The sequence below is a fragment of the Chiloscyllium plagiosum genome, chromosome 31 (assembly GCF_004010195.1).
Source record: "Chiloscyllium plagiosum isolate BGI_BamShark_2017 chromosome 31, ASM401019v2, whole genome shotgun sequence".
Taxonomy (NCBI): domain Eukaryota; kingdom Metazoa; phylum Chordata; class Chondrichthyes; order Orectolobiformes; family Hemiscylliidae; genus Chiloscyllium; species Chiloscyllium plagiosum.
This window is the reverse complement of record NC_057740.1, coordinates 38,181,916-38,207,798: the sequence shown is the minus strand read 5'-3', so window position 1 is coordinate 38,207,798 and position 25,883 is coordinate 38,181,916. Positions and strand designations below refer to the sequence as shown.

The 25,883-nt window shown below is 43.3% G+C and overlaps 1 protein-coding gene across 7 annotated transcripts in view; it reads right to left on the bottom strand.

Moving 5' to 3' along the window:
* Positions 1-4,296: 4,296 nt before the first annotated feature.
* arhgef18b (rho/rac guanine nucleotide exchange factor (GEF) 18b) overlaps positions 4,297-25,883 on the bottom strand; it is a 202,642-nt gene continuing 181,055 nt past the window's right edge. For 5 of the 7 annotated variants that reach the window (XM_043721419.1, XM_043721412.1, XM_043721414.1 and 2 more), the window contains 12 exons: positions 25,515-25,591; positions 24,848-25,026; positions 23,696-23,775; positions 22,045-22,221; positions 20,502-20,642; positions 20,274-20,407; positions 19,867-19,923; positions 18,844-18,891; positions 17,828-18,298; positions 14,269-14,665; positions 12,052-12,156; positions 4,297-10,030 (listed from right to left, as the gene is read on the bottom strand). In XM_043721419.1, coding sequence (XP_043577354.1) covers positions 9,864-10,030; positions 12,052-12,156; positions 14,269-14,665; positions 17,828-18,298; positions 18,844-18,891; positions 19,867-19,923; positions 20,274-20,407; positions 20,502-20,642; positions 22,045-22,221; positions 23,696-23,775; positions 24,848-25,026; positions 25,515-25,591 — 2,033 coding nt within the window. In that variant the 3' untranslated portion in view covers positions 4,297-9,863. The remainder of the gene's footprint in view (positions 10,031-12,051; positions 12,157-14,268; positions 14,666-17,827; positions 18,299-18,843; positions 18,892-19,866; positions 19,924-20,273; positions 20,408-20,501; positions 20,643-22,044; positions 22,222-23,695; positions 23,776-24,847; positions 25,027-25,514; positions 25,592-25,883) is intronic. The other 2 variants (XM_043721416.1, XM_043721417.1) reach the window with 2 other exon arrangements.

Genomic DNA, 25,883 nt, shown 5'->3' with positions numbered 1-25,883 from the left:
TAAATCTTTATTTGTATTCCACCACCAGGGAGAAAGGAAACCTCTGAATGGCCAGTGACAGGCAATGCCCTCCTCATCAAAGGGCAATGCTGTGCGATTAAAAAAAGTGAAGGGGAGGGCAAGGATTAAATCAAAATAGAGTTGGAGGGGGAAATAAAACACTCCACTCCCTGTGGTGCCCACCTCTCCCTGAACAACTCAAGGTTGTTGGTGGACACCACGTGCTCCTTCTCCAGAGACACCTGGGCTCTGACAAAACCGCGGAAGAGGGGCAGGCAGTTGGCCTTAAAGACCCCCTCCATGGCCCACTGCCTGGACCTGTTTATGGCCAGTTTGGCCAGGCCCAGGAGCAGACCCACAAGGAGATCCTCTGATCTGCCCTCCCCCCTCTGTAACGGGTGCCCAAAAATCAGGAGTGTGGGGCTGAAGTGCAATCTACCAAAGTTAAATGGGGTCTGTTCAGTTATCACCTCACCTTATCAACAATGTAAATACTGTCCTGCATAAGTAGAAAATGTCTTTGGTATTTGCAACTGCAGGGAGCGTCAAGTACCAATGTTTGTTTTTAACTTGATATGTAAAGACTGTACAGGATCTCTTCATGTACCTGTGATTATACACGAAGATACTTTACTCAAAAATACATTTACAATTAAAAAAAGGAATGCTGACTTGCTTCAAGAGGTCAGAACCCTGGTGGCTGTATAATCCGATCACTCACCAGATCTTTGTTGACATTGGTATTAAGACTGAGACAGTACCTCTTGTCCACTTTGTCAAAAACGACAATCGCTCTCAGTGGCCCAGAAAAGGTTGCAGGAATTTTGTTGCATATTCAGCAGGTTCTGAAGGTTTTAATAGACTAACCGTTGGTATCATTACATTCAATTTCTTTCAGCGGTTTTGCCTTCAGGCTCCTGGTAAGTGGAATGTTAGACACTGGGAGCCAAGGTGTGCATGGGTTTGCTGCTCGATCTGCTGCTCATCACATTACACCCTCCACTGAAATCCTGCAGCATCCTTCTGCACACTCCTGACTGCAAAAGCTGAATTTTTAATCCCCCCATGCAGCTATTTCAGTTTAACACAAAACAAAGAACTGCAGATGCTGAAGACTTGAAACAAAAACAGGAATTGCTGCAGTAACTCAGGAGGTCTGGCAGCATTTGTGGAAAGAAAGCATAAAGACAGCACTGTGGCCACACAGCGACATAGACCCAGGTTTGATTCCAGCCTTGGGTGACTGTGTGTGGAGTTTGCACATTCGCCCCGTGTCTGCGTGGGTTTCCTCCGGGTCCTCTGGTTTTCTCCCAGAGTCCAAAGATATACAGGCTAGGTGGATTAGTTATGCTAAATTGCTCTGTCGTGTTCAGGAATGTGCAGGCTAGGTGAATTAGTCAGGGGAAATGTAAAATAATAGGTAGGGTAATGGGGCTGCGTGTGTTACTCTTCAGAGGGTCAGTGTGGACTTGTTGGGCCAAATAGCCTATTTCCATTGTCGCAAAGCTAGTCCCTTTTTTTCTAAAAGATGTTCCTTGGCTCAAGGAGACAGTGCCCTTGATTGTTTTCAGAGGGGTAATAAACCAGGTTGGTCTCCGATCAGTCTGGTTTGGTACAGAAATGAAAAGGATTTTGAGAGGCCTTTTGTTTATATATAAACAGCAGAGACTTCAGGCCAAAGTGGTCATGTTTCAACAGGAAGCTATCTGGAAACTCACTCACTCACTCTCTATTTTCTGCTCTTCAACCTCAACCTGTAAGCATATGTTCCATTTATACTGGTTTTTAAAGGGAGTTTATTTATGGGGACTATTGTGTACCTTCAGAACAGCATAATTAAGTCTAGTCAAATAGGCTGAGTTCTGTAGGGGTCTTTATTCTGTTCTGTGTTTCATTGTGTAATTTTGTGAATGAATTTTTGTCTGTTTTAAAATCTAGTAGTCAACCTAGCTATCTTACTCTGGGTAATTTTAACTGTACACTTACCAAAACAAATTGCAGTGATGGTCTGGGGCTGCCTGCTTAAGGATGTTTTGAGTGGTCTGGCCTAGTCCATAACATTACACTATAAGGATTCTATGATTCTATTCTACGCTATTAACTTTCCAAGTCCAGTGACCCTTCTTCAGAACACAGCTATTTAATCTTCCTGTTTGTGTGATATCTGACATTGTGATTCAAATTGACTAAAATATGAAGGCTTGATCAAGAAGATGTTAAAAGGTAGCTCACACCCTTCCTGGCTGGACAGTGGGACAAGGGGCAGGGGGAGGAGCGGGAAAAAATCTAGGCAGGAAGCAGCCAACAACTCAAGGAAACAGGCATGGGGGGACTAAAATAAGAAGAAATTTCCAGACTCAAGGTTCAGAATCTGTGAATTCTCAACCAGGGACATGTGGATGCACACACTAAGTATATTCAAGGATGAGGTGATTCTGTTCGCCAAGCTGGGAATTTGTGTTGCAGACGTCTCGTCCCCTGTCTAGGTGACATCCTCAGTGCTTGGGAGCCTCCTGTGAAGCGCTTCTGTGATGTTTCCTCCGGCATTTGTAGTGGTTTGTCTCTGCCGCTTCCGGTTGTCAGTTCCAGCTGTCCGTTATATTGGGTCCAGATCGATGTGCTTATTGACTGAATCTGTGGATGAGTGCCATGCCTCTAGGAATTCCCTGGCTGTTCTGTTCGGCTTGTCCTATAATAGTAGCGTTGTTCCAGTCGAATTCATGCTGCTTGTCATCTGCTTGTGTGGCTAAGGATAGCTGGTCGTGTCGTTTTGTGGCTAGTTGGTGTTCATGGATGCGGATCGTTAGCTGCCTTCCTGTTTGTCCTATGTAGTGTTTTGTGCAGTCCTTGCATGGGATTTTGTACACTACATTGGGTTTAGTCATGCTGGGTATTGGGTCCTTCGTTCTGGTGAGTTGTTGTCTGAGAGTGGCTGTTGGTTTGTGTGCTGTTATGAGTCCTATGGTCGCAGCAGTCTGGCTGTCAGTTCGGAAATGCTCTTGATGTACGGTATTGTGGCTAGTCCTTTGGGTTGCGGCATGTCCTCGTTCCGTTGTCTTTCCCTTAGGCATCTGTTGATGAAATTGCGGGGGTATCTGTTTTTGGCGAATACATTGTATAGGTGTTCTTCTTCCTCTTTTTGCAGTTCTGGTGTACTGCAGTGTGTTGTGGCCCTTTTGAATAGTGTCTTGATGAAACTTCTTATGTGTGTGTTGGGGTGGTTGCTTTCGTAGTTCAGGACTTGGTCTGTGTGTGGCTTTCCTGTATACCTTTGTGGTGAATTCTCCGTTATGTGTTCTCTGTACCATCACATCTAGGAAGAAAAGGACAACCAACTCCCATTCCTAGACGCGATGGTACAGGGAACACCGAATGGCGAATTCACCACAAAGGTATACAGGAAAGCCACACACAGACCAAGTCCTGAACTACGAAAGCAACCACCCCAACACACACATAAGTAGTTTCATCAAGACACTATTCAAAAGGGCCACAACACACTGCATATACCAGAACTGCAAAAAGAGGAAGAAGAACACCTATACAATGTATTCGCCAAAAACGGATACCCGCGCAATTTCATCAACAGATGCCTAAGGGAAAGACAATGGAACGAGGACATGCCGCAACCCAAAGGACTAGCCACACTACCATACAAAAATGCATTTCCGAACTGACAGCCAGACTACTGCGACCAATCCTTAGTAGCCACACACACACACAGATGACAAGCAACATGAATTCGACTGGGACAACACTAACAGAGAACAGTCAGGGAATTCCTAGAGGCATGCCACTCATCCACAGATTCAGTCAATAAGCACATCGACCTGGACCCAATATACCAACCACTGCAATGGACAGCTGGAACTGACAAGCTGGAACTGACAACCGGAAGCGGCAGATTCAAACCACTACAAATGCCAGAGGAAAGATCACAGAAGCGCTTCACAGGAGGCTCCCAAGCACTGAGGATGTCACCTAGACAGGGGCCGAAAGGTCTGCAACACAAATTCCCAGCTCGGCGAACAGAACCACAACGAGCACCCGAGCTACAAATCTTCTCAAAGGAGATTCAGTCACCAAAAAGGAAAGGACATTCAGTCACCAAAAAGGAAAGGAGTCCAGATGAGAGTTCATCCATGACCTTACTGAATGACAAAGCAGAATTGAAGGGCCGAATGGCCATCCTAGTTCCATTTCTTACATTCTCGAAAATGTTTGACTAATGAAACAGCCATGAGCAGGCACTGTTCGCTCCAACCCAATCACAATGATTACACACATCCAGCAGCGAATATAAACAAGGACTTTTCTTTATTGCTGGTATCAGGTCCATTCTAGGCAGCTCTTTAATTTTGCCAAGAATAATAATCCATCATAAAAACAAATTGTTCGACATGCTACAATCTTGTTTACAATTCTTTATAAGACATTAGAGGTGCACAATTCTGAGAATATCAATTTCTTTCCCCATTTAAATTTTACAACATATAACAAAATTAACTACAAGGTCCTGTCGACAGTTACTGGCAGTCAGTGACAGGACAGATGTGAAACTATGTACAATCTATACAGCCTAACATGATTAATCAAAATCAATAATACTTCAACCCCCAACCCCTCCCCCCTAAACGTTTCATTAAATGGTGTAGTCTAAACAGAATCTGATGATTTTACACTATAAACAGCAGTCCAGGACCTGAGTCTTTAACTGTATTAACGGTGGTGGTAGGGGCAGCTGCACAGGATGAGGAGGAACATTGTGGACATGACAAAGACAGCTCGCACACTGTCAATTTTCTCTCAACATTTTGAAGACGCTAATGTGTGGTCTCACAGCTGGATACCCACCTCGACCCTAGTCACGTCTCTCCCAAGTGAGCTTTCTTCATGCATAAGCTCAAGACAAGACTGCTCCAACAGGCTGGTCAGTCACTGAAGGGCATTCTTCAATAGCACACATTTGCAACAGGCGTTTCTGATCAATATCAGCAGGAGCCCTTCTTCCACATGCCTCCTAGCTCCAGATACCAAGAGACAACAGGAAAATCCCTGTCTTGCACATTGTGATCAGGAAGCACAGAGGGCTTAAAGTCACACTGACTCAACTCTGATATCACAACTGTTTTGCCATCCTCAGATTTAGCATTAACACAGAGCACAGTACAGATGGGCTGACCAGTTACTGTCAGTTTGCTGGTTGGCTCGCTTGGAAGGCTGGAAATATTTCTCTATTTGAAGCACTGCAGGGATATCAAGGTGTCTCTCACTTTCTGCATGGTCCTTTTGGAGATATCCCAGATTCTACTCGGCCATTTACATATGAAAGGTTGTGTTTTTCCCCCTCACTGCCTGCCCTGGCTCCTAGGAGGATAGGATTCCACTGTAACATTCTGGAACAATACTTGAGAGGCAGATTAAAGAGTGGAGGTTGCCTGGGCATTAGTCCCCAAGCTGCCTCTGGTTTTCAATGGAAGTCACTCAGTGGTCAGGGGTGACAACTCTAGTTTCCACCACATCACCCACCCCAGCATAGCTAGTGACCTCTGAAGCAACTTATACATTGCACAGCTGACCAGGCAAGACATGGACATAGAATCTTCTCTGGGTGGCTCTGAATATGGGGGTCATAGGTTTGAGGACCGAGACAAGTGAATTTTTTGCTGGCAACTCTAAAGTATTAGATCTTCTGCCACAAAAGCAGATTTTGATTTAAAAGATGTGCAGCTGGGAACATTGATAAAAAATTGATAAAAACAAATCAATTTATCTTTAGACAAATTTACAACATTTCTTTTAAAGAGAGAGAAAAAAAATACTGTTATGTTTACAAGGAAAGCCATGTTTGAATTCATTAGGACTGTGTAATATTCCTACTTTAACTTCTCCCTGGAAAATAAGGTACTGACAGAGCAATGTGATCGAGGCAATCAACTGGAAATAGCGTGCTTTCTCAGTGAGTAAACCAGTCTCCCAGCTTAACCACTGCATCTAGATGTTAGTAAAATCCTAAGTGTGATTCACTCCAAGATCTCCTGGCATGTACAGTAAGGGTGCTCAAAAGGATTTCAGAACAGAGACAAATTTCATTGAAACCCAATCTGCAATCTCACTCCCTTTCCCTACATACTCCTGCTACAAGATGCTATCCATCCCACCACTGTCTCTCCCAACCCACCTAGTACATCCTTTCCCTCAGCATAGTCACTAAATCTTTTGCAAGGTTCAATTGGCACCGATTTTTGTGTCTTAGAATGGAGACTCGAGTCCCTAGTGACAAGACATGAAATACTAAACAAGACTGAACCCTCAGCCTTGCAGGTAATAATGAGTATTGCAAAGATCCATTAATACAGAGGTGTGTTCCAGTGAACGGACGATAGTCACATGACTGCATCCATTAGTGGAATGTTTGAGGTGCCTTTTTCATGATTTCCATTTCTTAATCCTCAGTCACCAAGTATATAACAATTTAGACAGAGTGCATTAAAGTGCTCCATGACCTTAAAAAAAGTTAACTACTACATGTTTCGTACAGAATAACCAGCTATAAACAAATTGGACAAAGAAATTATGTTCCAGTGCAAATCGGAAGACCCCACTCAAAAGTGAAAAGTTTAAGGTATTTATAGTGGTTAACTCTCTTCTCAATATCTTGAAAAGTGGTTTGACCTGTCTACAATAACTTTGAGATCAGACCAGATCAGGAATAACCCAAACCATTTTGAGAATAAGCGGTTATGTGGTCTCAGACTCTCCCCAAATTAAAAGTTTGAGCTCATTGATATGACCATGCGAGTTGAGTTTTAAGATCGAGGGATCAAGGGGTAGGGTGGGAAAGAGAGGAGGAGACACCTGGGAGTGGGGGTGCGGGGAGGGAGACATCAAATTAAATCTGACATATACCCATTGGATCCTATCACTCCGTCAGGCTCACTTTGCCAGCAAATTTCAACGCCTTCACGTTCCTTTTAGCAGAAACTGGAAGGTGCTTTCCTGCTCTCAGTATGAACACCTCAAGCATACATTCTGCACAAGAACTTTTATGTAGATTTAGTAGTTTACATCACCCACTCCGAAGCTCCAGCTCAAGGGTTTGAACCAGTCCTGATAACAACTATGTTGCAACCTAGATCCTTCAGGATCAATGCTGACTTGTTTGGTTTGTTGCATTAAATATATGGAAGTAGAAGTTATTTCCTCCTAAAGCACCTGCAAACCTTAATCAACAATTCAGCACTGATTTGAGAAATACTCAGTACTTCCTTTTGCATAATTTTCTCAGAGGAAACAATCTTAAAATAGCCTTGGCTTGCTGACTTCAATAGTCCTTCACTGGTTAATGTCAATGCAACCAACAAAAGTCCCTTAAATCTCATAGGAATAAACTGGTAAAGTGCATTGTTCCTAATACACACCCCATATCTTGGGGTGAGTGTAACAGGCTGTTTTACTTGTGTTAAAAGGAAGGTGTACATTTGTACAAGGTACATCTATTATAAATAGATGTACAAACAAAAGTTAACTTCAGTAAATTTGGTTTGTGCCCTTTAATTTGCATTTGACACCATTAAACAAAACCCTTTTGTATCCTCTGCTGAATAGACTACTGCTAAAGAGGTCCTATTGTATAAGCTAGACTGTTCAGTGAAAGTGAGATGTAATTGTCAGGTTTGTATGGAGACCGAGCCAGTTAGAAAAGGAGGGCATTACAAAGTTACCTTGGTGTTCCTTAATTTTAAAAGGATTAAAGAAAGTTTTCCTCCTCTAGTGACCTCTGTTGGACAGTACAAGGACTGAAGACAGGATCTATAGCACGATAGTCTCCTGCCACATTCAATTTGGGCTTCACATGGAGAATGGCTACTTTACTGAGGTGCTAGTGATACCATAACCATAGGAAGAGAGAAGGGTTTCAGGACAGGAAGGACCAGCAACAGAACAAAATGGAACCTGTAAACTACACAGACAGCCCAGAATGCGCACAGTTCTGAAAGATAAAGTTTAGTCGGCTAAATGACCTTTGTCCAAAAATGTTTAACTATGCTCTTCCCACATAACAACACTGCACATGAAAACTGAACAAGAGGTTTGAATTGGTTTGGGTTCCTGAGCCATTGCTTTTACTATCTGTGCTGCTTGCTTTTCATTTCTGCAATACCTCCAATCATTCTTACTTTGCCCCTTGATTTCTTTTCCATTATGGCAGTCACAAAGAGACTCCCTGCTTCGGGGCGAAGGATAATTTTGGCAAGCGAGAAGCTGCAAACTCAAACTGAAGTTACTGCTCACTTTACAAATCTCATTGTCCTGGTAGAAAACAGTCAACTGTTGATGACTTGTTCAGGGCCTGATCTGGAGAGTCACCATGGTGACCACCTCATGTTCCCATGCACAGATGCTTCATAAACCTTTTGGCTTTGGACGCTAGCAATAAAGGCAAAAGCATTTCCTGTTGCTGATACACTTAGCCATTATCTCACGTCAAAACCTTCACACCCAAGGGCTGAACAGGACCTGTTGTTTCTGTCACAGCTTCTGATCTCTATCACAAAAGCCAGTGAGTGACTCATGTCAACATTGCAACCTCAAAACTAAGTGAGAGAAATCCAAACAATAATAAAAGAAAAAGAAAATCAATCATTTCTGGGGTTTGGACATTGTTGGTTGGTTTGACAAAGCTTCAACATAATGAAATAAGAATTTAAAATATACTCCACCTAAATCAGTCTATAGAATTGTGATCCAGAATAGAGTCAACCTTTCCACTCCCTACACTGGAATAAAACCACCAAATAAATCTCCACAATATTCTCTTTGATCCATGGCAAAAACCTGGCCAATTTGAAGAATCTCATCATCTAGCTTTGCTCAGGCTACAAAAGGTCATATTATGAAATAATTGCTCAATATAACTGCACTCCCCGGCCCCCACAAATACCATTAACCAATAAAAGCGAGTGTATCATTACAGAAAAGACCAGTGATTTTAATAGAACTGTGATAACATTTTGAAATGCCCAGTTAAGTTTTTGTCCAAATCCAAACTTCTTGCTGTCTTCTGCCTCAACCCCCTTTGCACCTTAATCATCCATCAAAAATTCAGGAGATAGTACATAAGTTTAGTCTGGAGACTGTTTTCCAGCCAAGACGCACTGCATATCACTGCAGTGTAACACATTCCCCAATTGGATGAATTAAAAACATTTTTTTTTAAAAAGTCACGGAATTATTTAAAAACAAACATCACTGCCCTAAAGATGTTCCCAATTCCTGACACACGTAAAGGGGTTTCTGTTCGGCAGTTCTACTGCTGGAAAAGTTGCATCTATTGCATTGGCTATTTCGGTTAGGGGGAGGGGAGGGGAAGTGAAGTGAGAGCAGTCCACAGTTACTACACCAGATATTCATCATCCACAGCTCCCTCCACATCTCGCTGAGTGTCCAAGCATGACTCGCACTGGCAAAAACGCCTTGAATTACTGCGCACACTTTCAAACATGAGTGGCAATAGCCTCCAGACCGAATCTCCTGATAACAGGTCAAAAGACATGTGCAACGTAGTCATAATGGTTTCTTTTAAAAAAAAAAAGAGACCCTCCCTCCCAGAAATAACAGAGGTAAAGACAAGTTGTTGCTGGTAAGGATGTGCCAGATGATCAGCTTCTGGTCAGACACTGGGCCCCCTCAGTTTCAAGCACAGTTCAAGTACACTTGTCTGGGAGATTACTGGCAATGTTTCAAACAGTCCCTGTTTCCATCACCAGTGCCAACTAGCTCCCTCTCCCTCCCTCCCCATTTGTTATTGTGGGATTTTCTGGGCTTGCTAAGTCTGGATTTTCTTCTGCTGTCAGTCTGTTTCAGAAGAAAATGATCTCAGTGCCAGATTCGTCCTGCACTCTCTGTGGTGCTGGCTGTTGAGTCACTGTCGCGACTGGTGCACTCTGGGGCTGAGGATTTCCACTTGTCAATGATGTGCTTAACGCTTGCTGCGGCTCGTGCTGAATATCCACAGGGACGGAGGATTCTAGGACGGCAAAGGAAAGCTTTGGTTAAGTAAATAGCTCAGAGTGTTTCCCGCAACCTGTCCCTTGCGGGGAAAGGGTAGTATCGTGGTAGTGTCACTGAACTAGTAATCCAGGTCCCTCGGCTTATACTGAGGATGTGAACTCAAAATTCAATGAATAAATCTGGAACTGAAAAACTAGTCAGTGGTGGTGATTATGCCAAGCATCTTTTTTTTTGGTCATTAAAGCCATTAAGATTCATTAATGTCATTTTGGAAAGAAATCTACCAAGCTTACCTGGTCTGGCCTACACATGACTCCAGGCCACAACTTGGGTGACACCTGCTCTCTAAAACAGCACAGTAAGCCACTCAGTTCAAGGATAATTATTAGGAAGAGGCAATGATTAGTGTTCTTACCAGTGACACCTACATCTTAAGAAGTAAGTGATTTCTTTTTCCTCCAAAATATAAAATTGGCCAAAGGCCAGCCCCAACACCAGCAACATGCTGAATCAAACCGACCCAGAATCCTAGCGATCCACTTCAGGAAGGAGCTGAGCAAGGTTAACTGTCTAGTGTCCATACGAGACATGAGATTCAGGGGCAAGAGGACAAAGAAAATAAGAGAAAAATGCAAAATGGATCTGTGATAAAACACCAGTTTATCAGTCCAATGACAGCATTTACATAGCCTCTGTGTCTGAGGAAATTATTTTTGCTTTTAAAAGACTACAGAACACTGATGTATTGTGTGTAGCAATTGGAAACATTTCAATGAGCTATTTCTGGGCTATAGTTGATGTTGCAAGAGAAAACTTGGCAACCATTTTGCACCTAATTGGGAACAGTAACAGGTTTAATCGAGGCTGGGTCAGCGGAAAGCAGAACGCCTGTTTCTGAACGTTATGACTACCTTGAATATTTTAAGAGTCTAAAATCAAATCAAATCAAATCACATTTATAAAGCAACTCTTTCAAACTGCTTTGCAGTGGCTAAGCAGAGAATTTAGAAGTAGTGACCAAAGATGAGTCAAGAGGGACAGGTCCCAAGGAGACTTTCAAACTCCCAAACAAAACAACAAGGACTTTTCTAAAGGGTTGGTGATGGAACTGCAAAGAGCAGAGATTAGTTAGTGGCTACAGGATGCAGCGTGGATTGTCCAATGGAGGTCTTTAGGCATATCATTACTTGTACACACACAATGAGCAAACAGCAGCATAGTGACTGTACTTCAATGCAAGCAATACCAAGTACAATGGTCTGTAGCTGAGAGAGAGAGGCCAAATATTGAAGTAAACTTCACATCAGAGTTGAAGTAAGGCATGGAGGAATATCACAAAAGATTCAAGGCAAAGTGCTGATTATAAGAATGGTGGTGAGGGAGATTATGGAGGGTAGTGCATGTGAAGGAATTGGTCAAAGATGCATAATTGCAAAGAAAGACGTGGAAAAAGCAGGGCTGTTCTTGTTGGGATAGAGGAGACTACCAAGTTATTTTAATAGTGTTATTGAAAATCATGAAAAGTTGGGGCAGTGGCAGTAATAGAGCAGCAGTGGCAAGGGAGTACAACATTAAACGTGGGAACTTTAGGACTGAGGGGTTCAAAAGCCTTTTCTTTGTTAAAAAAAGGTGGAATATAAGTCTTTGGTCTACATTTTCCAGAGTTGATAAGTGAAGGAAAGATCAGGACAGAGTTTTAAGAATAGGTCAGCTAGGCCTCCAAACAGAGGAGGAAAAGAACGTTGAAACACTGGGTATATTGGATTAGGACAGACTTGTATGGAGGATCAACCCCAAACTGGGCCACTTGTTTGTGCAGGAACGGGCTCAGAAGTGGCGAACACTAAAGTGGTCTGTGTTCCTAACAATTGGCTAGATAAATCGTTGAAGGAATCAAAGATCTGAAAACAGAGCAGGCATATGACATTAGGGTTACAACAACATGGACTGGGAATGCTCAAAAGGCTGCTCTCTCTAATTACACGTAGATATTCATCTGGCTGAGTGCGAACAGTGTGTGAACACTTGGAGCTTCACCTTGCTGGGAGAAACCTTGGCTGCTTGATATCACTGGACTCGATGATCGCCTGCCTCTCAGTGTCCCGTCATCCTTGGTGAGAAACTTCACTGGATTGTTTGACCCTAAAAAGGAGAGCACTTATTTAATTCAGGGATTAAGGGAATCAAGGGATAAAGGAGAAAAAGGAACAAGGGGCAGAAGGAATAGATAAAAATAATCAGGGACAGGTTCAGTTTGGAACTGAATCAGACCATCCAAGAACACAATGGGTGGGATTTTACAATCCCCTGCCACACTGGGGTTCACCAAGTGCAGGTCACAGCATTTAGGAGGGGGCGGGTACCTAGCCCCAAACTTTCCTTCCACAGCACAGCTGGTGGATGGTTGCTCGCCCACCATATTTAAATAATTACAGGTTAGTGGAGTAACCTGATAAAATGTTGCCTGCACTGTAATAATGTTGGCCTGGACAGGACGACAGGGGATTTGATGCACTGGATCTCAATCAAGGCAACAATGGGCCACTGTGATCGCTCACAGTGCTCTGGGCGAGGGAGGATAAGGATCGGCCAGGGCTCCTGCTCCTGATTTCTATTCAATGATTTACAAACCTTAGACACCCTGAGGATATTGTGGTTAAAGCAGAAGATAGCACTCCCTATGATATTGTTTCAGATTTCTGGCAAGGTTCCCTATGAAAGACTTAAAATTAACCTAAATGCCAAGCAAGTCAAAAGCTGAACATGTGGTCAGTGCAAAAAATGTTTTTTTTTAAAAACTGAGGCAGCATCCACTTTGATGGGGAAGACTGAAGGGGATTCCTGTCAGAGTCAGAGAAGGGGGCAATGGCACTGCGTTCTATAGGGGTCACTGGCTCAAGGGGCATCAACATACAAAGTAGATCTTTTAGGACAGAAGCAGATGGTGTCAGGATTGGAGGGTGTGGGTGCTGGAGAAATGGGGTTGGTATTGGGGAATGATAGCAACTTTGCTAATTAGATGGCATTGACCTTTATGGGAGTGGGGGGTTTTGAAGATGTTAATTTGAGGACAGGATGGGGTGAAAGACAGTGATTGCATTTATTTGGACAGGGGATGGGGCAGTTGGTTGGGAGACAGGGGCGCAATGATTCTGACTAGGTCCTACAGTTCAGACTATAAGGGTAGTAACTGCAGGACAACATCACTCAACTATATAAAATATCAAGCGGTGCAGAACAAACCAGGTCGTGCCAGAACACTAGAAATTGTATAATTTGCCAATTGGAGTAAAGGAACTTCTTTCCAAAATCATTAATGCAGGCAGAATTTGAAATGTATTCTGCTGAGCAAGGTGCAGCACTAGCAGATGGTGATTCTTGGAATGTTAGGTTCCCTCCCACAATGACAGGTTTTTTTTGAGACTTTTGTCTTTGGAATGGGATGGATTTTAAGGATGATTAGGGTACAGGAATGAGGGGCTTTACTGATGGTTAGAATAACAGAAGGTTGGACTTCAAGCAGGAGAGACTGGTGGTATAGCTCTGATAGACAATTTGTAATCCGTGAACATTCTTCAGCCGCCGTTTGAAAGTGCATGTGCGTTGATTTGCAAAGAAAGAACAGAGCTCCCACAATGTACATACTGCCACAGGGGTGAAGTATCAGGGAGTGACAGCCAGACTTGAACTAAACCCCAGCAAGGAGCCCACACTTTGTTCCTAAAACTGGTAAACAAAATACCAATTCAAATTGGATTAGCAAGATCATTAAACTGGAATAGATTTACAAGAACATTGCTGGAACTGAAGGGTTTGAGTTAAAAGGAGAGGCTGGATAGGCCAGGACTTTCTCCCTGGAGCATAACAGCATGAGAGGTGATGTTATAGAGGCTTATAAAATCATGAGGGGCATTGATAAGGTGTATAGCAAAAGGTCTTTTCCCTAGGGTAGGGGAGTTCAAATCTAGGGGAGGGGGGATTCAAAAAAGGACCCAAGGGGCAACTTTTCATACAGGAAATGGTGCATGTATGAAATGAACTACCAGAGGAAGAGATACATGCAGGCAGTTACAACATTTAAAAAGCATTTGGACAAGTACACAAATAGGAAAGATTTAGAAGGATAATCGGCCAAACACAGCCAAATGGGAATTGTTTAGTTTGGGAAACCTGGTCAGCATGGACTAGTTGGACCAAAGGGTCCATTTCTGTGCTGTATGACTCTAGGCAGAAAGAGGAGACATTGAGCATTACCTGTGCCATGTGGAGTTGAGAAAGAGGCTGTGCCTGAAACAGAGGACTGTCGATCCTTTCCTTTCCCACTCTTCTCCTTTCCCCCTTTCAAGGTGGCAAGTTTGGTGGGAATTTTCTGCTGCACGCCTGTGTGTTTCAGAATCTGATTGGTGGCGCTCACAAGGTGGATGGGTACCTCTGTCTTTGGGATAAGGGAAGATCTATTCTCAGTTCTCGCAAACATCGAGGCAGTGCTGTTTTCCCTTTGGAGCTGAGAGTCAGCAGGCCGCTCACCAAGTTCCACCACCATACTCTGCTGGCCCTGGTACTTCAGGCTTTGTTGAGCCATGCCTCCTTCATTTAACAGCATGGGGTTCACTTCCATTCGGTCGCCATCCATGTGAGGAAAGCCTGGGATCTAACAGACATACTGCATGAGTCCAAGGCACCCCAATCAGCAATAGTCTATTTGTACTATGCTCATCTGAAGGCTGAGTAAACCTCATGTTTCTTGGTGTAAAGGTCTCATTGAGTTACTGGTCTTGACTAACTAAGCAAATGACCCAGAGCAGGAACAACTGGTGAACAGGATACTCACCTGCGGCTCTGCTTCCAAATACACTTTCATCTTTCAAGTTCATAAGACACAGAAGCAGACCATTCAACCCATTGAGTCTGCTCCACCATTCAATGAGATCACGGCTGATTTGATCATCCTCGTCTTTACTTTCCTGCCTTTTCCCTGTAACCCTTAATTCTTGAGGATTTGAAATCTGTCGATTTCAGCCTTGAATATACTTAACAAACCAGCCTCAGCAATCCTCTGCAATGAACCAAAACATCCCACAGATTCACTACCGTTACAGAAATCCCTCATCAGTTTTAAATGTGCAACTCTTTATTCTGAGATTAGGTGTTTGGTCCTAGGCCGCCCCACAAGGGGGAAGCAATATTCCCACACCTATTCTTTAAGCACTTTAAGAATCTTGTATATTTCACTTCTCATTCTTTGAAACTCCTATGAGTACAGGCCTAACCTATTCCACCTCTATATTTCTCTGTACCTGCTTTCTCTGGACCATCTCCAATGCCAGTACACCTTTCTTTAGCTAAGGAGCACTAAACTGCCCACACTATTCCAACTGAAGTCCTGGTCCTTTCAGATAAGTTACAAATGGATTTGAGATACTGTGTATAAAAATGTGGGTTCACCATTTATAAACAGAAGGGAAGAGCCACACTCGGTGTATGAAATGCACAAAGATATACTAAGATGCAACTTCAGTTATTGCATTATTTGTAAGGACAAACAAGCTTTGATTACTGGTTAGCAGCTAAATTCCAGGGACAATTATCACTTAGGCCAACTAACCATTCCACACCGACATGCCATGGGGAGCTGAATTAACCAAACAAAAGCCTTCCCACGACAATATTCTGATTAAACAGCCATTACTGCCCCCTGGTGGGCCTTCACCTCTATCTGCAACAAACCAATTTTCCGATTGGTATATAAAGGCCTGCCTGGCAGAACACCTGATGACATTTTGCAGCAATAATTCCAATTATTTCTCTCCTTTTCCAGTTCTGAGTCAAAAGGTTCTAGGTTCAAGCATCAATCCAAAGCAGGAGTGCAGAACTTCAACGCTGACATTCTGATGTGGCACTCCCTCAATGATGCACTGACAGAAGAACCAACTTCCAGGTGAGATATTAAATTGAGGCTTCACATCTTCTGCTCAAGTAGACACATAATACCACAGAACACCACCACAAAGATTATCTGGTCAAATAGCTTGCTGAATGTGGGAGCTTGCTGTGCACAAACTGGTTGCCTTGCTTCCTACATTATGACAGTGATTACACTTCAGCTGTGCCTCCCCTTGTGTGTAAAACTCTTTAGTAAGCCTGGCAGTCATGAAAAATGCCAAATAAATGCAAGTTCTTTTTCCCCATTTTTGATAAATGGGTGGTGAGTTTTAGCAGCTATACTGCTTCCTAACTCAGGTCAATGAACTTACTGCAGATCAAACAATAGTTTATTCACTCATGGGATGTAGGCCAATCCATCCCTAATTGCAGTGGAGAAGATAGCCATGATCTGGTGGAGGTGCCAGTGTTGGACTGGGTGGACAAAGTCACAAGTCACTCAGCACCAAGTTTATGGTTCCAACAGGTTATTTGAAATCAGAAACTTTCAGAGCACTGCTTCATCAGGTGACTTCACCTAACTAAGGAGCAGAGCTCCAAAAGTTAGCAGTTTAAAATAAACCTGTTCGGACCATAACCTGGTGTCATGCAACTTCTGGCTCTGGAGGAGGCCAGTGGTGAGTCTTTGAGAGTTAAAGGGAGTGGAGAAAGGAAGAAAGGAAGGGAGTGCCAGGATTTCAACCCAGTGGTATCAGAAGAACAGTGATATATTAAGTCAGGATGGTCAGCAGCTTGGAGGGGAACGTGCAGGGGGTGGTGCTCCCACTTATCTGCTGCCCTTGTCATTTTATTGGTCAATGTTATGGATTTGGAAGGTGCTACCGAAGCAGCCTTGGTCAGTTAACAGTGTGCTGGAAGCACTCTGCTCCATGTAGCTCGGTACCTCACTGGCCAGCATATTCAGCCAGTAACTACACAAAAAACAAGTAGTGTGTTTGGGCCTCAATTGTAACATACAAACAATATAAATTAAGAGAGGGCAACGAAGAATCTCCCTCCCTTGGTCTTAAAATTATTCAGTGAAGAATTCTGAAGAATTGTACCAAACTCAAAAACGTTAACCTTTGTCTCACCACAGATGCTCCACTGCTCTCTGGGGAGTTGGCTACTGCATTTCCTGCAACAATGGCTGCATTTCAAACTTGCTTCATTAGTTGTAAAGCATTGTCTGACATTGAAAGACACCACAAAAAGGGTTTGTAAACTTTTTTTTTTTTTTAAAAATTCAGTCCTAGATAACAACGCAGGTCTAACTTTTTATTCAGATTGTGTACAGTCCAAGGAGTATCAGAATTGCAGCTGTAGGGCGTGAAGGCTCAGGAGAGCTGATGAGTTCAAGGTTAATTTGTGTGCAAGGAGATTCCTGCAGCTGATCAACTTACTGGTACCCAGTAGGCATCAACATCTTTAGCAGACAAGAACAGAGAATTAAGACACAAGAAGTAAGATTTACATTTATATAGCACCTTTCATGATCTCAAAGTATTGTGTCATGTAGTCACTGTTGTAATGAAGGAAACAAGGCAGATAATGTTCACACCGTGGACTCCCACACATACATCAATACAATTATAACCAGAAAATCCATTTTTGGTGATAGTAATGGCAGAATAAATATGGAGCAGGATATTCTGGGGAAAAATTCCTTGTTTTCCTTCAAGGCAGTGTCATTTGGAACCTTGTGGGTTCAACATAAGGGGGAGGGCTTGGGTTGACATCTCATCCGAAGGCAGGACCTCAAACACAGTGCTGCTCTTACTCATTACCGCGCTGTTCTACCTCAACTGTCTACAACCAACCACTGTAGCTGTGATGTTCTGACTCACTCTCACAGCCAGCATCCCAGTGAAAACGCATCCCAGCAAGTTACCTGCCCAGTTTCTGTCGGAAACAGGACTGTGTTGTGCTTCAATTGCTTCCGCTGACGCTGCTCCAGGCGCTCCCTGTCCTTTTCCACCGTCCGCTGGGACTCTCGGAGACGTTCCAGGTCCTGCTGGTATTCCTGCCGGTGTCGTTCCAATTCTTCCTTATCCTGAGCTAACCGTTCCATCAGCTGCTGCAGGGACTTCTCGTGGTCCTGGAGCCGAGCCTCCTGAATATCCAGCTCACGCTTCTGGCGCTCCCGATCGCGCTCCCATTTCTGCTGCTCCTGCCGCACCTGGTTCTGCAGCTTCTGGACGTTGGCCCACTCCTCACGCTGCTTCTCAACATTCCGCTGCTTCTCCTGCTCCAGAAGTAAGCTCCCACGTGAGGCCAGAAGACGGGACTGCCTATCCCGCTCTCCACTTGCACCTGTGTACCGCTGTGTCTCGATGTAGCTGTCACACTGGGCAATCAGAACCTAAAATATACACAAAGGGACAGGTCATGAACAACCAGAGGCAACAAATGCATACTTTGTTTTTACTCCACCCGAACCCCCAATCCTTCCGCGCTTCTATCCCGTGCTGAGACTCATTTTCCAAGAAACGAACAGCTTTCTAATGCGAGGAGAGAGAGAGGACTGCAGATGCTGGAGATCAGAGTCGAAGAGCGTGGTGCTGGAAAAGGTCCGGCAGGATCCGAGGAGCAAGAGAGCAGGAGAGTTGACACTGAGCATTCCTGATGAAGAGCTCATGCTCAAAACGTTGATTCTCCTGCTCCTCAGATGCTGCCTGACCGGCTGTGCTTTTCCAGCACCACGCTCTCCGATAGCTTTCTTTTGTAATGAGAGAGCCACCCACTTTCCATTCTGGGATATAATATGGGACCATTAATGAATTTAGTTAATTCTAGATGACAGCTTGATTGAGGGTTAAAAGTTTTCATTAAGTGTGTCAAGTCCTCTACTTATCTTTGACCATCTTGCGACTTTGTACTTTTAGAATTCTTTTTCAAGGCACTCACCTTCAATTTGTACAGCTGTGATGTCAGCGTCTGCACACTCTGTACAAACTACAGAGAGAGAAAAACCAGACAGTGGTTAGAGATATTATGCAAACTTCCGATAGCAAGAATCTTTGGGCTATGATGAGAATCTGCCAAATGTGCTTGCTGTATTGCTCCATCTCTCGACATTCACCTTGTACTTGTCAGTATCTTTAAATGTACATCCAGAAATGCACTCTCCACTCCCTTCATTTCCTGAGCTTCCCCTTCCTCTAACAACCAAAAGATCACTTTTGTTAGCCAAAGGTATTGAGAGATATGGGCTTAAAAGCAGTATACGCAATCACATTTTACACCAGTTTTTGTCTCTTCAAATGGTCATAGTCAAAAAGTCAGATGTACAGCACAGAAACAGACCCTTCGGTCCAACCGGTCCATGCTGACCAGATATCCCAACCCCGACTTGAAGCCTCCCCTTGTTTCCATGTTCTAACCACAAGGTTTAGCACAGTGTCAGTCATCATTAGTGCTTAAGCTACCTCATCTGTCCTCCTACACTTTTCAGGTTTGCTTAGGTACTTACTGAAAATTTATTCTTTTGACACAGGTACCACCAGAAGGTTTGATTCTCATCCCTAATTGAGTTGGAAGTGGTGGCAATGAAATATTGCAGTCCAAATGGGGAAGGGATACCCATAGCAGTAAGGAATACCAGGAATCACACCCAACAATGAAGGAATAGCCAATATATGTCCAAGACAGGTTAATGGAAACTTAGTGATCCTAAACCCCAGCTGCTTTCCCTTGAAGAGGCTGCAGATGTGAATAGTGGTGCTGAGGCAATTTTGGTGAGAAATTGCGGTGTGTTCACTGTAACAGTGGAGTAGCAACGATCAAGAGTGTGAATGTTTCAGAGTTCAGAAATACCTGTTCTGAATAATTACAAATATCTTTCTTTTTATTATTGATTTTATCAGATAGCATTGCCTTGCTTTATCAAAAAAAAATTTAAAATACAGTAGTAAGAATACAGACACTTACCTCTGCATCGTGCAGAAAACTGCAGGTACTAATGGTGTACCACCTGGGTAGATCACTCTGAAACAAAAAGGGAATGGAAACATTTAGATGGACACTGCAATGGATGGCTAAATGAGAAGTAACAACTGCTCCACCATGTCCCTGGACACCATGGTCAATTTAGCATGGCCATCTTTGGACTATGGGAGGAATCCACAGACTCTGGAAGAACATGCAAACTCCACATAGAATCTTGAAGCAAACCTACCACCAAATGCTCAATATATAAAGCACTAAATTTCTGCATGAATGAGTGCATTCTCTTCTGTTCACAAATGCTAGATTAACCATGTTTCTCCACTTTATATCCATGAATTAATTAAGGAAAACATCGCCCCATTTTAATGTTAAAGGCTTTTCAGAATTACCGCCCGTCCACTTTCACCGTCACTGCACACGTCCTGCAGCTGTGGTTCGGAACTTGCCCGAGATCCAGCTTTCTCCTTCACCTTCAACTCGCTGCTGGAAGAGAGTGTATTTGACTTTCTTTTGATGGAACCATCTAAAAGCAAGAGGAGAGGTCAGGAGCTAAATGTAAAACTGCGAAGCTGACAAGAAACAACTGTAAATGTTCAGAGTCAGATACGCCAACTCACCTTTACTGGGATTGGCAGAACTGCTGTCATAGCCTCCGAAAGTCTCTGCTCGCCGTGGCAATGCTGAGGAGCCTAAGGTGTCATCCAATTGCCAGCTGACATTGATGGGCTGAGCAGCAATCAAATTCTGAAGGTTTTCGACTGAAACACAATACAAGGTCGTGCTGTTTATACAAGACTTAATCAGCAAAACCTCAGACACTATCCACACACTCATTGGCCACTCTCCCTTTCTAAATATACTGTCCCTTTATACATATGAAAAGAAAGCTGCTGGGATCTGTCTCGCTTATGCTCATTTGGCCTTGAAATTAACATTGTTTGGGAGGAGAGCTGGACTGCAGCATTACATCAAACAAAGACTCAGGTCCACGGGAACATCACTGACTCTGCTGAGCATCTTTAGTTACATTTTTGGAAAGGCAGCTGTAACTTCTATGCTGAAGAAATGCCAAGTAGGCATTAGAAGGAAAGCACATTTTTCTTTAAGCCCTTGAGGTTACAAGCAAAGAGTAGGCGATTCAGCTCCTTCTCCACCATTCGATTAGACAGTGGTTGACGTGAATGGGTTTCAAAACCATACCACACATCAGATGGCAGAAAAACACCATGTGTCTGGGTCATTTGAAATTGTATTGATCTAAAGTCACATCCTAGAGATGAGACACACAAATAGCCAGTACAAGGATTTCCTTTTAAAGATTTTGTTTAAAATTCCTAATTATGACTATTTAAAACAAGTTGTTGAGAACTACACAGGGAATTAACAGCACAGCACACTTGTTCCATTACATTTATCAGTAACTTTACCCATTTTCAATGTTCAGAGTTTAAGACCAAGCAGCACAAACGAATCCATTGCCAGCACTTGGTTAGATGCAGATCAGGAAGATGAACAGTAAGCTTGCACAGTGAATTAGCTGAACGTAGTCACAGTGGCAAGAGGGGAAGGCAACAATTAATCTCAGTGCACTGGGCCATACATTGGAACGGGGAAAATCAGACACGAGGCTTCAATCGGATTAGGATTTCATTTATTTATTGTTGTCACAAGTACAGTGGAAAGTTTTGTTTTGCAAGCAGTACAGGCAAATCATAGCAAAATAAGGACATTCAGATCATAGCATACTTAGACAGAGCGAGTATATAGGTTACACTGCACAGGAGGTGCAAGATAATTGAGGTTTGAAAGTGCGGAATTGTTGTAAGAAATGGAAGAATACGATCTGCTGCAGAGAGCTTGCGAAGATTTGCCCTGTGTCATTGCCCACCAGCTTGAACCAAGAGTCACAGTCAAACAGCTGACAATGCTTTAGCTGAAGCCATGAAGAACAGCCATTCACTTGAGCTGCCAGAGAATGGATGTTCTTTATGGCAGGAGTGCAGCAAGTTGAAAAAACAAGAAAGGAATAAATAAGGAGCAAAGGGCTGGCATGAGATGAGTCAGTTCTCTATTGGATAGGATTTTGTGGCATGCCTGCATTCTTAAAACCACACTGAACCCAGACTCTCTTCTCATTCCAGATACACAGCTCTAACTCACCTTCTTTCAGTGCATCATTGAGCGTGGAATCTCGCTGAGACTCCAGAGCATCAGCTCGAAGCAGCAGACGTGGTCTTCCTGTGTCCGTATACCCATGGATTTCCGCTATTTCACTGAAGATTTCCAGCTTCTCACTCAGGGTGCGCTTCAGTTCCTCATCCTTTCCACCCAGACGTTCTAGGAATAGGACAGACAAGAACTTGGTGAGCTATGACACAAAGCTGCCAATCACTGCATCAAGCTGAAAAATGTGGGGCACTACCACAATGCAAGACTTGGCTGTCCAAGAACCACATTTCAGAACGAAAACTGGGAAAAACGTTTTGGACAATCCTTGGGTGCAGAGTTTACAATGTGACTTCAGATTCAAAAGCCAAAAACAGAAAGGTCTTGTGCTTTATTTACTGTTTACAAAAGTCAAAAAAGGAGATGTTTAGAAAGAGATAAAATAGATGTGTTGTTTTTGCTGGCCAGGACGACAGAGGAACATTAGGCTACAGGTTGCTTAGCAACAGCTTTTGGACTGTTAGTTTGTGTTTTGCTACAGAATGGGGATGGATGCCGTTGAAGAGTCACCTCCAGGATGTCTAAAGCAGAGACAGGTCACTTTGCCTCTTCCAGGAAAAAAAAACTCTTCAGGTTTTGCAAGTGTCTGTCTTCCTCATGCTAAGTAAAAGACAACATTCAACGATTCTGCAGACTGAACGACCTAGATCTAATTGAATAGATATCCAACTTAAGGATTCTCCACACCCTCCCATGCCCGAAATGTGTTCACAATTATATTCAAATTAAACTAAGTACTCTTAAACACACTGGCATACACATTCTAATAAACAAACAGGGACAAACATTACAAAGTTAGAATGGGTGGAAAAAATGCAATAAAAGAAACTCATAAGAAAAAAAAACAAGGGAATGAAGTAACATTTTCTCAATTCTTTCATTTCCACTCGCAAGAATATGATGCTAGTGGCAGTGAGTAGAATCCCAACCTTTTTAGCTTTGCTCCTATAACAATCTCTCCATACCAGGATCATTCTAGTAAACTGTCTCCAATCAAATAATATCTTTCCTTGTATCAGGGGACTGTACTCCAGATGTGGGCTCACCAGCACCTTGTACAGTTTCAGGAAGACTTCACTACTCTTATACTCCATTCCCTTTGAATTAGACTTTGATCACCTGCTACACCTGTGTACTAGCTGTCTATATTTCAAGCTTAATTCTATTTGTGTTTCAGCTTTCTGCATGTTATGATTTCATCATTGCCTGTGGACTAGCAAGAGCGAGCGAGAAGAGAGAGACAGAAACAAAGAGAAAAAGTTTGCCATTGTACAATAATGTCCAATGACCCCTGAACTAAATACCAGTGCACATTGTGTGAGGGCTGCACTGTATTTAGCTGTTTTGCCCAGCATTGTAAAATAACTGGCCAACACAGTCTTCAGGCTCACAGGTAAAGAATCACAGCAGGCTTGTACCATCACAACTCAGGCATGAACCAACACCTACACTTCTGGGTCTCTAAAACACACAATATTCCAAATGCCCAAACAAACTTTGATAGAGTGACTGAAAAAAATTAACATATTAAAAAGAATGGTTTAGTATCAGAGCCCTAGCAGCAGGTTCTCGGATACTATCTTACGTTGGAGCTCTTTGATTTGAGCTGCTTTTTTCTCATCCTGCTGCTGATCTTCGTTCAGGGCTGCCTCCTCTATCGGGAATCTGAGGGAAAGGAAAATCCATTTTACCACTGACACAAAATCAGCTAACCTTATCTGACAAGAGAGTTTCTTCGCAGTTTCTACAATGACATTTTAACACAAGTTTCTATTGAGCCTTTAACGATCTGGGGCACCTACTCAAAGCATTTCACAGGCAACAAAATGTCATCACCACTTTTATTATTTGGTTGGAGAATGTGCACAGGGCTGTTATTTCCCATGGTGCACCTGGAGTCACATGCTGGCCAGATCAGCAGGTCCTGAACAAGGACATTAAGCCAGGTGGGTCTTTACCTGGTGTCTCCAGAACATTAGCCTGAGGTTCTGATGTTCAAGTCCATGCATTAGTGCCACATGGTGGCTCAGTGGTTAGCACTGCTGCCTCACGGCACCAGGGTCCCAGGTTAGATTCCAGCCTCGGGCAACTGTCTGTGTGGAGTTTGCACATTCTCCCTGTGTCTGCATGGGTTTCCTCTGGGTGCCCCAGTTTCCTCTCAGTCCAAAGGTGTGCAGGCCAGGTGAATTGGCCATGCTAAATTGCCCATAGCGATAGGTGCATTAGTCAGAGGGAAGTGGGTCTGGGTGGGTTACTCTTCGGAGGGTTGGTGTGGACTGGTTGGGCTGAAGAGCCTGGTTCCACACTGTAGGGAATCTAATCAAAACCCCTTCCATCATAATGTCGGAAAAAGAGCAACCAATTTGCACTCAGCAACTTTCCAGAAACAGCAATGTGATAACAACCAGATGATGTTTGAGTGATATCAGAAATGTATTACAGATACATAGGTGAGTAAAAGAGAATAGGGGGCTTGAGTGTGTTACTGGGCCCAGGTTCTGAGAGAGAATAAGGGGAGGGAGAATTGCTCAAGACAGCAGTACTAGCAGTTTAAGGTAAAAGTAATGGTTTTAAATATGTCATTATGTATTAGAAGGGCAAGAGATTAGCAGGGTAGATCGGAAATGAGTAAAGAGACTCCTATAGGTTGGTACTACCCTTCATCAAATGGTGTCACCATAATACACACAACACTAGAATTCAGTGACAGGGAGTAGACCTTGTACTGCAATGCTACCTGTTTATCGCATCCCGGATAACTGCCATCCAAGTATTACGCTCCTCCTTGGAGTTGGTGTGGATCTCGTACATCTCAGGACCTTCATCAGAGGCACTGATGAGGAACATTCCTTTTTCTTCATTGGCTACTTCCCTGACGATGAGCTTTTGCAACGAAATGCCAGCTGGCTTCTGGTCCTGAGAAGTTAGGAGATACAGATACCAAGTTACAGCAAGTGTAAAATGATTCAAAACAGACCTTTACCAGAACCATTTTCTTTATATTTCTTTCTTTTTATCTTTCACCCCTTCAATCTTAAGTCAAACCCTATTTCAGAGAGTAACGAACTGGCAGCTTCGCCTTCTACGCCACACACAAGCACAATACTCGGTTCACCCTCTGTGACTCACCTCGGAGTGTGACCATTTTAACTGACCATCCAGCTGGCTTCCATCAAGTGGACAGAGTTAATACTGCCCCGATACTGACTGGGCTGATCAAAGAGCAGGTGTTGGAGGGCTATCAATATCCAAAAAGCCACATTTCAGGTGGGACTGACCCAGTTCCTTCAAGAGGTCAGGATGTATAGAGATGACTTGCACTGCCCAAGGCTTATGTCCTTAGCTCATAAGTAAATGGACAAATATGTCCTAAGAAGAGGGTGGACTTTTCAGTCTGTACTTACCACTGTAGCAAATGAGTACTTCTGATCCTTTTCCTGAAGTAGCAGAATCACATCTGTCAAAACGAGGGCCAGAATATCTAAGAAATGGAGCACAAACATGTTAATAAAATAAAGGTAAAGTCGCCATAATCCTATGGGACCATAGCGCTGCACTCTCAGACACAACTAGTGGTGGTTTAATCTCCGGATCACCACACCTCAGGCGAGGGGAAAGGCCGAGAATGAGTGTCCTTCATTATATCTACGGTCAGTGCAAAAATTGAACCCACATCGTTTGCGTTATTCCATGTCGCAAACCAACCATACAACCAACTGAGCTAACCGATGTACCACACACACCAAGAAAAACGTAATATCTTTGCTTCCCAA